The 14,872-nt window shown below is 44.4% G+C and overlaps 1 protein-coding gene across 1 annotated transcript in view; it reads left to right on the top strand.

Moving 5' to 3' along the window:
* BTBD16 (BTB domain containing 16) overlaps window positions 1-14,872 on the top strand; it is a 55,125-nt gene that overhangs the window by 31,139 nt on the left and 9,114 nt on the right. The window contains exons 12-16 of the mRNA XM_073354782.1: window positions 2,408-2,499; window positions 3,372-3,454; window positions 4,612-4,689; window positions 11,759-11,857; window positions 13,932-14,120. Coding sequence (XP_073210883.1) covers window positions 2,408-2,499; window positions 3,372-3,454; window positions 4,612-4,689; window positions 11,759-11,857; window positions 13,932-14,120 — 541 coding nt within the window. The remainder of the gene's footprint in view (window positions 1-2,407; window positions 2,500-3,371; window positions 3,455-4,611; window positions 4,690-11,758; window positions 11,858-13,931; window positions 14,121-14,872) is intronic.

Below are 14,872 nucleotides of genomic sequence, written 5' to 3'. Positions count from 1 at the left end.
GGCTTTCAGCAGGACACTGGGGGTTGTGAAAAGGACAGTGCAGGGCCATTTACGTTGGGTCTGTGCTGCTCCTGTGCTGAGGGAATCCTCCTTCAGCCCCTTGAGACTGATTAATGGTCCTTCTGTGCCCTTAAAGTGATTAATAGGGACTGCAGCGGGGGCCACCATTGGCCCCAAGAAGTTTCATTTGCAAACAGAGTTTTAAAGTCACTTAGAAAACTGTGACTTTCAATATTGTAATGAATGTACCCTAGAGCAATCTTACAGGCAATTAAAAAAAAAAAAGAGCCATCATGGAGATTGGGCTGTTTCCCCAAATGTTACTGCTGATGAACAAGAAAAATGATAGTGTCACAGTCTCTGGGTAGGCTGCTCCACTGAGACCCTCTTCTCATCCCCCGAGTGCGCCCCTTTCAAGTGGCAGGCCCATGACTCCACTTCTCTTTGGGGCAAGATCCTATAATTCAACCACTCTCTGTCTGTGTCTCCAGGTTATATCTCTTCTTGCCCCCAATACTAACTGTGACTAATTCAGCAGGTCCAACTGGGGCTGGACCCTACCATAGTTTCTCTCTGGGAGCTTGTGACAGTATGTGTTTGCGGTGAGTCAGAAACAGCTTCATCAAACAAAGTGTGATTTTTATGGACTAAAAGGTACACAGAGCTTGGAGAAGTAGATTTAAAACAACAAAGACCTATCATGGTATTCCCTTATTTAAATTTAACCTCCATTTATAGCTCAGGCCCGTCTGTCTTTTTCCCCATCTCTGAGCCTTCTCCTTCTGTCTCTCCAGGGTATGTCTACATTGCATTGTAAACCTAGGTCTGGGGACCCAGGCATGTGGACTCAGTGTATCCAAGCCTGCAAGTGAGTGCCCACACTGTGTTGTAAACTTGGGTTTACAATTGCTGGACCCAGGTTTCACAGGCATGCTAACAAGTCTATGCTGCACTGTGCAGACTTTTTAATTGGGACTGCGGCTTGAGCTGCGTCCACATTGCAAAATGACAGGGTTTGCACTTCAGTGACAACAGGAGTCGGGCTGCGACCCTCACCCCAGCAGGGTCCTAGAACCCAGGTCATGAATACTTGCTGACCTGTCAGACTGATTTGTGTGTGGACAGAAGTGGGGGTTGGGCTCAAACCTGAGTCAGAGCCTGAACTTCAAGTGCAGTTTAGACATACCCTCAGTGAGTCCTCCCAGCATGTCAGCTTTTTCACTAACACGTCCTGGTCAGCATCTCTGACCATTTCTCCACTCCCTTTCTGCCAGTCAGGGTTTTTGGATCTTTTGTGTCTCCTTTGATTCCAGGCTAAGCCTTGGGAAGAGTAAAACATCCTAGCCTGGACAGAGCCAGCTAGATAACTTCTCCCCCACAGCTGATGGCCCAGCCATTGTTATCTCCTTTGAAGCTGTGTACATGATGCTGACTTATCTGTGTCCTTGTTTTACCTTTCCCGCTTGGTCCATCAACAGCCCATGTACGGCCTCCTTTGATTAAACTTTCTGTGTTTGGGCAGGCAACAATACATAACTGAACAGGGAAACTAAAGTCACACATAGTCCTAGAAAGCAATGCAACCACTTTCCCAGTTCATCACATCTGTGATGGTCACATGCTAGGTCAAGCTATTTTAGGTCATTTTTAGAGATGTTTTACATATATTAGTTATCATTTTCCTCACCTTCCAATCTCTGTACAGCTGAACTCATGATATTAAGAGCACCTGGCTTCAGAAATGAGGCACAAATAAAAGAGAGAGAGAGACTGAATCAAATTTTAAAAACTGTCCAAACCATTTGTCATTTTTTCTATAGCAAGGAGGTTGGCAGCAGTGTTGCTGGTAAGAGCGTAGTGCAACAACATGGGCTTGGTATGGGCAGGGAAATTTTTGTTTTGAGCAACTCTTGACTCATGGAAAAATAATCTGAGCGTCTTGGGCTGGTCCGTGCCTTGATCTGCCTTTAGTAAGCGACAGCCTGTTTCCAAATGAGTTCTGAGAAACTTGCATGATAATGTTTTCATCTCCTTTTGAGAAGTAATAGTCATTTGAAGCACATTTTTAAAAGCAGACTCACTAAGTGGGTTGTTTGTTTTTTTACTTTAAATGTGTGAAATTTGGTGACCATGTGTATCCAAATCTGACCATCAGTACCCAAGCACAACTTCCAAGAAGTCAATTTTACTTTAAAAAACACAGTGAGAGGATAGGAAAGTAAATCAGTACTTTTTAATTCCTATGCTATAAAAGTTGCCTTATGAATGGGTCAAATACAGTCCAGCTGAAAGCTGGTATGTTAAGAGGTGCATACACAAAACAAACCCTAAATAGTGAAATTTAGAATGTGGAGATGAAATCATGTTGGGTTAAGTTAAGTTTTCTGCTACTTTGTTTTGTTTTTAGTTTACCCAAGAGGTGTTCCTTTCTGGAAAGGGAAGCAGGACAGAGATATATAACTGTTTTTCAATCCCTTCGGTTACATGGAATAACTTCAAGTAAGTTTATAGTGTGTTTGTGACCTACAAAGCATTGGCCCACACTTTCAAACTGTCATCTGAAATTACACTCACAGTAATTCACTGTGTGCAAAAGCCCAATTTATGTACACAAGTGAGCATGCCCATATCAAGGAATTATGCAACTGTCTACCTATCTTACCTAGGCACACTTCTTTTGCACACATGCAGAATGCATAGTGACAGTTAAAAGTGAAAACTCCTACTCTCCTACAAGTGAGCCGAAATCAATATTTCAGTGTTTAAAATTGGATTTCTCTGAAATATATGAAAAATATTGACCCTTGAAATGTACACCCAATGGGTGAAGGACAAGTGAATAAGGTGATCTTGAGAACCCAGCAACCTTCCAAATCAATGTAAATACTTACCTGTGTGGTATATATATGTTATTGTTTTTGTTTCCATACCATTTTATTGGATTTTATCTAAAGATGCACCAAATCCCTGGAGCTGACCATGTTAACATGTGCCAATTTCATAGCCTTATACACCCCATGTGGATTAATCCTACCACAGGGTAGGGATATGAAAAAAATGCACAATTGGATGCAAGCAGGAGCTATTAATATGCAAGTGTCAGTCTGCACACGAACATGTGTATCATGACCCTGACCACTGAGACCATCCCCAGAATGCCCCTCCCTAGCTCCTTTTATGGATGATTTGCACAACAACCCTTCCGTGAATTACGTGGGGAGTCTGAAAAGTGAGGCTGGGTGATGAATTTTTAGTGGACTTCTATATTCGGATCCTCCCACATTGCCATAACTGTTCTCTGTAATATGTCTGCTTTAATTCCTTTTAATAATACAATTTTATTTGTCAAACTTTCCCCCCAAATCCCAAAGGTAAGCATCTGGAGGATTTGCGGCAGATTAACTTCCTCCCGCTGCCATGGCTGACACAGATTCTGTCCCACCATTACCATGCAGTGAGTTGGTATGCTTCTACATTGTTCAAAAACTGAAAGTGTTTATATGTATATATTCATTGGAGCTCAGACGTTTTCTTATATTTTGTTCTGAGGGAGTGCCTCAAGGCCCCACTTAGGATATAGGCCTCATTGTGTCGGCCAGGTAATGTACAAATGGAATAACAGATGATCCCTGGCTTAAAAAAGGCTGTAGTCTAATTTTTCCTATGTAAAATTGCTTTGCTTTGGCAATCTTTTCTTCTGAGCTTAAGGCATGATAGTGGATAATATGATGGTTTTTTATGCTGTCATACACAAACACCCAGCTACGCTTTCTGAGAGAGTCTGTTTCCATTAACAACTTCTTAGACACTTCTATTGTTTTGCTATTTGTGGGGGTTTTTTCCACATAAGCAGATGGGGACAAATTCACACATGGCGTAAGCAGGTACATCTCCCATTGAAGTCAATGGCCTTGCAAAATGGGAAGAGGAAGACAGAGCACAGCTGCATAGAACTTGGACCGTGACTGAGGATGTCCTGCTAGTTTGCACTGATTCCCGCTCCCTTAGGAGTTTTGTTGCAATTGGCTGCCCAGGTCAGCAGCTGCATATCTCAAACGCATACTTTCTGAGGAGGGAAAAATGTGTAGGGGAGTTAATGCTACTTCTAAAAGAAAATACTGAAATAATAATGACAAAGAAACTTGAATCAGAACATTTTATCATAACTTTCCACAACATAAATATACTCCACTTCATTAAAAAGATCTTTTTTAGATTATGGTCCTGATTCTCCATTGTCTTGCACCTTGTGTAGATTTTTATTCCTGTGTAGTCGGTGCAAAATGCTACTATTCTGCTTTGGTACCCCTTTACACTCACTTTTCAATCACTTGGCACAGGTGTAAATGACTACACAAGATGCAAAACAGTGGAGAATTGGGTCCCATGTCACTAATTGCTCAGTTGTTCCAAACTGCTAGGAAGAAAAACTGTACAATCTACCATACATTGTCAATTTAAATGTAGGATACTCATTCCTATGAAGATTGCCTCACTGAGAAAGCAGCAGAAACAGTCATAAGTTCTTTGTGCCTAGCTTTGTGCTTCTTTTATATAATATATTGAATCAATGGACTTCATCAAATGGGACATATTTTCCTTTCCCTTCAGCTGGAGAATGGTGGTGACATGACATTGCAGAGAGATTTTTCTATGCAAGCTGTGAGATTTGGTCTGCTGCTTAAACAGGTATGTAACAAAGAAATCAAAAGTGTCCGGTGGGAGTCTCTAGGCTTTGGTGTGTTTCTCAGTGGATACCAGTATTTTTACTCACGTACTTTTTATTGTAAAAATGGCAGCTGTTTTCAGATCTGTAATCTATTTTAAATGGGAAAACAAATCAAGGAAGATGACCTACATTTGTTAGTCTAGTTAGTTTCTTTGTTAGGACAACGAAAAATATTTTAAATAAATGAGACAAAGTAGTGTGACAGACCCAGACCGGTGGGGTACAGGAGTCTGGTAGAAGGCAAATATACTGGCCACTGGATGAATAGTTTTCTGTTCCCTGAGTGACCAGAGCAGGGGTTGCCCTAGAGCAGTTAGGAACCTGCTAGAACCAATTAAGACAGGCAAGCTAATCAAGGCACCTGGAGCCAATTATGAACTTTCTAGAATCAATTATGGCAGGCAGACTAATCAGGACACCTGGTTTAAAAAGGACCTCCCATCAGTTAGTAGGGGGGCATGCAAGGAGCAGGGAGTGAGAAGGTGTGCTGCGGGAGGACTGAAGAGTTCAAGTGTGATCAGGCTTCAGGAGGAAGATCCTGCAGGGGGATAAAGAAAGTGCTGGGTGAAGGCCATGGGGAAGTAGCCCAGGGAGTTGTAGCTGTCATGCAGCTGATACAGGGAACATTGTAGACAGCTGCTATCCACAGGGCCCTGGGCTGGAACCCGGTGTAGAGGGTGGGCCCAGGCTCCCCCCATTCTCCAACTCCTGATCGGACACAAGAGGAGTTGACCTGGTCTGTGAGAAACACCAGAAGGGAAGGTCTTAATTGGAAAGGGATCTGGCCTGTTCCTGACCCACTAAATGGGACACAGAGACTGCGGGGATTGTTCTCGGTTTCCCCCATGCTGGCCAGTGATGAGGTTAGCTGAGTGGACGGCAGGTTTGAGCCACTAGCAAAAGTGGCCAAACTGAGAGCTGCTGGAAATCTCTGAGGCAAGCACATCCACCAATAAGCACAGGACCCACCCGCGCAGAGGAGGAACTTTGTCACACTGGTGTGAAAAGTGGGATCAGGTGCACCGCGTTGTGGAAAAAGGAGGGTTTTAAAAAAAAAAAAAAAAGAGGGAGAGGGTTTATTTTTTTCTCCCCCACCAGAATGGATGGCACTGATATGAGTCAATAGTGTGCCCTTGTTGCCAAGAAGGCCAATGGCATTTTGGGATGTATAAGTAGGGGCATTGCCAGCAGATGGAGGGACGTGATCGTTCCCCTCTATTCGACACTGGTGAGGCCTCAGCTGGAGTATTGTGTCCAGTTTTGGGCCCCACACTACAAGAAGGATGTGCAAAAATTGGAAAGAGTCCAGCAGAGGGAAACAAATGATTAGGGGACTGGAACACATGGGGATAGTCTTCAGAAGAGAAGAATGAGGGGGGATTTGATAGCTGCTTTCAACTACCTGAAAGGGGGTTCCAAAGAGGATGGCTCTAGACTGTTCTCAGTGGTAGCAGATGACAGAACAAGGAGTAATGGTCTCAAGTTGCAGTGAGGGAGATTTAGGTTGGATATTAGGAAAAACTTTTTCACTAGGAGGGTGGTGAAACACTGGAATGCGTTATCTAGGGAGGTGGTGGAATCTCCCTCCTTACAAGTTTTTGAGGTCAGGCTTGACAAAGCCCTGGCTGGGATCATTTAATTGGGGATTGGTCCTGCTTCGAGCAGGGGGTTGGACTAGATGACCTCCTGAGGTCCCTTCCAACCCTGATATTCTATGATTCTATGATTCTATTCTAAGCAGTGAGGAGGCAGTGAGGCTGCAGCAGGAGACCAATTGCTTGTTAATGGACCAGGCCACTCAAGACCGTGCTATGTTGCGGGAACTGGTAAACCAGGTGAAGGCTCTTCCAGAGCTGAACCGCAGCCAGGATGGGACACGGGTCATATGGGCCAGCAATTGGCTGTAGAAAATGATGCAGGAGGATGACATAGAGGCATACCTCCTGGCCTTTGAGAGGCCAGCCATATGGGAGGCTTGGCCCCAAGAACAGTGGTCTGGCATCCTCGCCCCATTCTTGTGTGGGGAGGCCCAGAAGGCCTATTATGATATGTCTGAAGAGACTGGGGCAGACTACCCCCATCTGAAAGCAGAGATCCTGGCCAGTTCTGGGGTAACGACCGTAGTGTGGGCCCAGTGATATCAGAAGTGGAGGTATCAGGAAAACAGAATCCCGTGGTCCCAATTATATGACCTCATCCATCTTGCACGAAAGTGGTTACGAACCGAGTCTCAGAGTCCAGAAGAGATACTAGAGATTCTGGTCATTGACCAGTACATGCGAGGACTACCGCCAGACCTTCGCACCTGGGTAAGCCAGAGCAACCCCTCCACCTACGATGAGGTTGTTTCACTGGTAGAGAGGCAAAGGACAGCGAGGGAACTGACCCAAATAGTTAAAGAAGAGGTGCCCCGAATTAACTAGTGGCACCGACCCCCAGATCTCAGTCAACTGAGCCCTCAGGAAGGCCCAGGTGGAAAAAGAGGGGGACTGAAGGCCCACCAGAGGCCACCAAAAGTCAAAGCACTGAGAGTGAAGAGGATCGTGATGTTAGACTGCCCAAACCGAGAGACGAGGGAATGCCTAGGGCCCCATACAGATGTTACGCTTGTGGGGAGGGGGGACACATAGTTGCACAGTGCCCCAATGCTGAGGAGTCTATGCAACATAACCTAGGCAACCAGGAAAACCCATGCTCCCTAATTCACATTGTGGGGGTTGCATTAACCCCACACAAATATACCAGGCCACTGAGGTTAAATGGAGTAGAGACCACAGCACGGATTGATTCGGGGAACGCCATCACACTCATCTCAGAAAAGCTCGTGAAATGTTGTCAGTTACTACAGGCAAAATGCCCAAGGGTGACATGTGTTCATGGGATGATTAGTTACTACCCCACCATCCCGGTAAAAATTGAAATCCAAGGGAACGCTACAGAGGTAGCAACAGGTGTAGTGTCTAAACTCCCTTACCCGGTGCTCATAGGGAGGGACTTTCCAGGATTTGATGACTTACTCCGAGTAGGGGGATTGGAGAAAGGGGAGGACCCTGAAGCTAGTGAGGCATCCACGGTAGACTATCAACTCCCAGTTTTCTCCGAAATTTCCCCAGACATTTTCTCTACTCCCAAGTGGGGCAGAAAGAAGAAAAAGGAAAGAAGGGCAGCTAAGGCTTTGGGAACCCGAATACTGACCCAAAGCCAGAGGGTCGCTCTTGTGGGTAGGCGGACCCAGGCAGCTGAAAAGGAGGCCACCCGGGAGGGAGAAACACCTGAGCCAGACCCCAACCCTAATGCCTCCGAACCAGCAGAAGCAATAGAGACCCGTCCCCTAGAACTCGGGTAGACCAGCCCCAGGAGGGAACATTTCGGACGGGAGCAAGCTGAAGATCCAAGGTACGACAACATTAGGAAGAAGGTAACAGAGACAGATGGGGTTCCCATGGAAGGGAAAACCCAGGGACCTAGCCCCTACTTCATTATAAAAAAGGATCTCCTGTACCGGGTTGCACCAGTACAAGGACAGAAGGTAGAGCAGCTCCTAGTGCCTCACAAACACCAGAAGGCTATATTAAGCCTTTCGCATAGCCATGTTTTGGGGGGGCATTTAGGGGTAGAGAAGATCCTGGCAAAGATCTTACGAAGGTTCTTCTGGCCCGGGGTGCACAAAGAAGTGCGGAGATACTGTGCCTCCTGCCCAGAGTGTCAGCTGCACAGTCCTCGTCCCCACTTGAGAGCACCTTTGGTACCCCTACCCATCATAGCCATGATGTTTGAGCGAATAGCCATGGACCTAGTGGGACCCCTAGAGAAGACTACCCAGGGCCACCAATATATACTTGTCATTCTGGATTATGCTACATGGTATCCAGAAGCTGTCCCCTTGCGGAACACAGCCTCTAAAACAATAGCCAAAGAGCTAGTGGGGATCTTTGCCCGAGTGAGGCTACCAAAGGAGATACTGACGGACCAAGGAACCCCATTTATGTCAAAACTAATGAGGGACCTATGTGATCTACTCCACATACATACCCTGAGGACTTCGGTCTATCATCCACTGACCGATGGGCTGGTAGAAAGGTTCAGCTGAACCCTGAAGGCTATGATAAGGAAGGCGGTAAGTCGAGACGGGAAGGATTGGGACACCCTACTACCATACGTTATGTTTGCCATCCGGGAGGTACCTCAGGCCTCAACTGGGTTTTCTCCCTTTGAGCTTATTATATGGGCGCCACCCCTGAGGCAACTTGGACATAGCCAAGGAAATTTGGGAGGAGGAGGCCAATGAGGGGAAGAATGTAATTGAGCATGTGTTACAAATGTGGGACCGGATTGCACGGGTCACTCCCATTGTGCGGGAACACCTAGAGAAGGCACAAGAGGCCCAATGAGCTCAGTACAATCACCAAGCCAAAGTTCAGCAGTTCCAGCCCAGAGAACGAGTAATGGTGTTGGTACCCACAACAGAGAGTAAACTTTTGGCCCAGTGGCAAGGACCGTACGAAATAGCTGAACCCGTAGGGGAGGTAAATTACAAGGTGCGACAACCAGGATGTTGGAAAGAAGAGCAAATATATCATGTCAACGTTCTGAAACCCTGGCATGCACAGCTGTCTGAAAAGACCTATCCCAGGAAAACAAATCCTCCGAACAGGTGAGGGTGTCTCCCAATTTAACGCCAGACCAGAAGAATGAGGTGTCTGAGATGATCTTCCGGAACCAAGATGTGTTCTCGACAAAACCAGGTCGAACAACTGAGACATATCACCACATCATCATGAACCTTGGGGCCAGAGTAACAATGAGGCCCTACTAGGTGCCAGCAGCCAAAAGGGAGGAAATAAAAGCAGAAGTTTAAAAAAATGCTGGAGTCGGGGATCATTGAAGAATCCCACAGTCAGTGGTCCAGCCCAATCATGTTAGTGCCCAAACCTAATGGCACCACAAGGTTTTGCAATGACTTCCGGCAACTGAATAAGGTATCCCAGTTTGATGCGTACCCCATACTTTGAATAGATGAACTAGTGGACCGTTGGGACAATGCCCGGTACTTGACTACCCTAGACTTGCCAAAGGGGTACTGGCAGATTCCCCTTGCCGAAGATGCAAAGGAAAAGACTGCATTCTCTACACCAAAGGGTCTTTTCCAATATACTGTCCTCCCTTTTGGACTACATGGGGCCCCAGCTACCTTCCAGTGCCTCATGGACAAGCTGTTATGCCCCCATAATCATTATGCTGCTGCCTACCTAGACAATGTGGTCATTCATATCCCAGACTGGGAAACCCACCTAGAGAAGGTGGAGGCAGTCCTCGATACTTTCAGGTGAGCTGGCCTTACAGCAAACCCTGCCAAGTGCGCCATAGGGTTTATAGAGGCCAAATATCTTGGCTACATTGTGGGAAAAGGTCTGGTAAAACCTCAACTGAATAAGTTAGAGGCCATCCAAAACTGGCCTCCTCCAAGTTGCAAGAAACAAGTCCGGGCATTCCTAGGTGTGGTGGGGTATTACCCACGATTTATCCCCCATTTTGCCACAAGGGCAAGCCCTCTGTCAGACCTAGTGAAGGCCCGTGGACCTGATCTGGTGAGATGGTCTGACGCAGCAGAGAGAGCCTTCACAGACCTATGGACTGCCCTCTGCAGTAACCCCATACTGATAGCACCAGGCAGGCAAGTAAATCAGGACACCTGGTTTAAAAAGGACCTCCCATCAGTTAGTAGGGAGGCACACAAGGATCAGGGAGTGAGAAGGCGTGCTGCGGAAGGACTGAAGAGTTCAAGTGTGGTCAGGCTTCAGGAGGAAGATCCGGTGTAGAGGGTGGGCCTGGGTTCCCCCTATCTCCCCAACTCCTGATCGGACACAGGAGGAGTTGACCTGGTCTGTGAGAAACACCAGAAGGGAAGGCCTAAATTGGAAAGGGATATGGCCTGTTCCCGACCCACTAGGTGGGACACAGAGACTGCGGGGATTGTTCTCTGTTTCCCCCATGCTGGCCAGCGATGAGGTTAGCTGAGTGGATGGCAGGTTTGAGCCACTAGCAAAAGTGGCCAAACTGAGGGCTGCCGGGAATCTCTGAGGCAAGCAAATCTGCCAATAAGCTCAAGACCCACCAAGGCAGAGAAGGAACTTTGTCACAGTAGAAATGCTAGATGATGTGTATTAATTCAAAATCCTATTTTTCATTGTATTCGTGGACCCTGAAAAGGGCAGAGGGTAAGCTGGGGATGAGCTGACTTCAATAGGCATTGTATCAAACCCTATGTAAATTGACAGTTATCTATTTAATGTATAGCAGTTGCAGTCCAATTCCAAATAGGCTAGTGTCTACAAGACAGAATTCACTGTCATAATTGTCTCTGAAGTAGTCAGTGACTGAATGGACCTGAACACCACTCTCAGACTGAGACACATGCGGGAAGAAGCTTGCACAGGCGCTGCCAGTGTGGCATGTGTTTTGTGCGGTTAAATGTCTCCCTTACAATTCTGAGGGCCTAGGTAAGGCTTAAGTAAGGCATTGGCCTTGTGTTGGCCTTCTGCACTGTGATGAATTCCACCCTGGATAAATAGAAAATTCATTATATGTTGTAATCAGACACAACAGAAGGCCTTCCTTCCTGCTCTACCCTTCCAGGCTAAGCTCCTAATGCTCCTCCATCCCAGTTGCCATACATATTGGAGACACTTTGGTTTTGATGAGCACATAGAGGCAAAGAATAATAAGACACAGACCCCAGGCTTCCAAGAGACATCCCCCTGAACCTAAAAGTCCCCCCGCCTTAAACGCCCCCTTACAACTCTTGTGGATCTAGAGCATTATAATTTTTAATGTCTGTATTTGATTTTCATTGCACTCCGCTTATAGCTTTCCACTAGTTTAAATATAATTTCACAGCGACTGCATTTTTTCTTTTACATGACAAGCAAAATGAGACATATTTTTCCTAATAATAATTATCTGTGATTTTTGCCCACATATTTTTGAGTTTACTTTGGAGAGAGTTTTTCTTAATTAATTGTCCTTTAGGAGCCACGATATCATGAAGAAATAATTTCCATGTATGGATTCTTCTTTGAGATAAAAGCAATCAGACATGAAGTTTCAGCATACAGCTTTTACATTCAAGTAAGATAAAAGCACCACTTGCCTTATGTGAATTCTGTTTATTATTTATCTGATTATTATGTTTGTTTATTATCTGTTTATTCTGTTGCATTATGTAAATTCTGACCTTGCTATAAGGTAAAAATTTGAGGTTGAGAATAAAGGCAAACAAATGTAGAGTGTGGGATAATACAAGCATCATTATGCGTTTTCTTTCTTCTGACTCCAAAATGATTATTCACGTGTCTCTGCACATGATGATTTTAACTAGAATCAGAAGTGGGAATACTAAAATACCACTCTGTATTCACTCTGTATTTTAAGGTGTCAGTCAATAATCAGGAAATACTGGGAAATCCATAAACAGCTTATTCTCACGTGATTTTCCTAGCCCAGTTTTGAGAACATAAGTAGCTGACAATCTGCATGAAATATCAGCTGTGTCTCCTGCCTAATAAAACATGTCATCTCACATGTTCTTTGAGTGGTATCTTCAACGGGGCATAGTAGAATGGACATAATCTGGTACTTGGTATAGATTCTAAGCCTTTTTCTCCTAAAGGGCAGGTAATGCTCAGCATAGTCTTTTGGAAAACGCTAATACTGATAGTAAATTGCATAATGAGATGCTGACTGAAAAGTGTTTCATAGTGTACGTGTTACCATTTTAATTCTTCCTTCCTCCTGTAAGAGTCTGGTTTTAATTAGATGTCAGTTAAATGCCAAAGTGAGAACTTCTCTCCTAACCGTTTTAAAGTGCTTGGTTCCCTTTGTGTTTGGTGGCTTATTATAGACTTGAATCAGCAATGTGGTGGTTTCATTTGTTTAGCAAAATTAACGTGGTCAGTAACAATTTCCTGTTCAAATAAGTCCTAGAACATATTGCTAAGTTTGATGTTTATAAATACTGTGGGTGCAGTACAGAGGACTTAATCCTGCAAGTCTTCTGCATGAGGAACTCCCATTGCTTCCAGGTGATACAGGGCATGATCCTACAAAATTCCCACCAAAGTAAACAGGAGTTCTATGCTTGCAGGGTCAGGCCCATGATTAGAAATGAAAAAGGTACACTGAGAAGTGAATGTAGTAACACTCTGGTCATGCCCCCTCCCATTCCTGACCTAGCCAGACACTGGGAGCTGACAGAACAGGTGACATAGGAAACAGCTACACTTGCGCTATACTAGGTGGGGACTTCCTTGAGCTGGGGAGATCCAGCAATTTTCCAATCCCTTTTTGCCACTAAACCAACACAAAGGGGGCCAAATTATAGTACAGAATTGAGTCTATCATTTATTTTCTTTTTTTTCATGGAAATGTAATGACTTTTCATAGGACCAAACTCAGAGCTGGAATAAAACACCACTGACATCAGTGAAGTCTCATTTATTTACACAGCTTTTAGTTTGGACCATAGTGCCTTTCATCCAGAATGGTTACAAAGTGCTTTAGAAAGTATAGGTCCAAATCAGCAGTCCTTACTCAAGACAAATTCCTAGTGATTTCAAAAGAAGTTTAGACAGGAAAGACTGCAGTACCAGGTCCTCTATACAGAGAAATCATTTCACTCATCACTGTAACATGTCAGTTGTTTAATAGTGCATAAGAATCTGACAGAGTACAGCCCCTCAGATCAAGAACTGAAGAATGCCTTGTCCATTTGAAATTACTAAAGCAGTTTTAGGCAGGCAAGGGTAATTACCAAAACTTTGGCTCATGAGATATTCTCCACTCCTACTGAAAGTGCCATAGAAACATTAATAATCAGAGCTTAGTTTTACATCTCATCAAGAAAGTAGCATCTCTTGAGGGCCATTTGTTCAATACAGAATCAGGAATAAGAATGTCATCAATTGACTCACCAATATAATTCCATTCAGCCTCCAGAAACAGATTTTCTTGGAGGTCTCCCATCCAAGGAATGGCCTGGTCAGTTCCTGCTTAGATGGGTACTTGCTGTGATCCTGAAGATTTAAATCTCAAATACCAAGTGAAATGGATGAATATTTGAGTTGGTTCTCTAATAAAGAAATGTCATTACTACGATATTGCATATTACAGATTTGTAACTGATTTGGATGCAATGTCTTTTCAGAGAGTCAAACACACAGACCAAGCTTTATCTTTTTTTACTGCTGAACGTAGCCCTGTCAGCCTTAGACAGGAGCGAGAAGTTAAATATGAAATAAAAGCACAGTGCCTGATGGAGGGGAAATGGAGGGAATTCAGTACTGATCAACTTACCCAAAAGTTTGGCATTACCAAACCATCCTGCAAAAGCCAAGTAAGTATTTGTAAAAAATATAAACTCTGCCATGCGTAGCCTTGCTATGTCCAAAAGTTGATATAGCATCCATGTAAAACAAGCATTCCTCACAATCAAAAAGCTCAGACACTGACAGGATACTCTTTCAGAATGATACACAAGACTGAAAAATCCAGTAGAAATGTGTGTGAATTTCAACCTATGAAATGCTGACAAATGCTTTAGAAACACTGGACCTGATCCAAAGTCCATTGCAGTCAATGGAAAACTTCCCATTCTGATTTTACATTATTAAATACCGATGACAAACATAATGGCATTTGTGCCCAAAGTGAAACACTTTGCCATTGATAGGAACACGCAAGGTTCTGTCTGCAAGTACCTCTTAGACATCACCACCAGTGTCTAGCAGTTTGTTTAAACAGCTGCCTCATATAGACTGCTGACTTGCGTTCCCTTTTGGCATATTTATTTCTTCATCCTTTTCCATTTATCCTTGGCAATCTAGGTATCACAGTTAACTAATTTGGGGCTTCCTAATGGTTGCATAGTATTTGCAAAACTACAGTTGGTTTATATGGTATCAGCTTAATCTTCTTAAAGTTTAAATGTTTTGGTCGTCAATGCCAATATTTCTAGCAATCCAGTCATTAACTCGAATCATCTCCATAAAAAATGGTTTTATCTAGGGTTTGATTCTGGGAAGTGTTGACTGCCCTCAACTCCCTCTGAAATTAGTGGAAATGGAGGGAGCTCAGCCCCTCTCAGAA

This window comes from Lepidochelys kempii, chromosome 7 (assembly GCF_965140265.1).
Source record: "Lepidochelys kempii isolate rLepKem1 chromosome 7, rLepKem1.hap2, whole genome shotgun sequence".
Taxonomy (NCBI): domain Eukaryota; kingdom Metazoa; phylum Chordata; order Testudines; family Cheloniidae; genus Lepidochelys; species Lepidochelys kempii.
The sequence above is the reverse complement of the archived record's forward strand: the minus strand, read 5'-3'. Positions and strand labels throughout refer to the sequence as shown.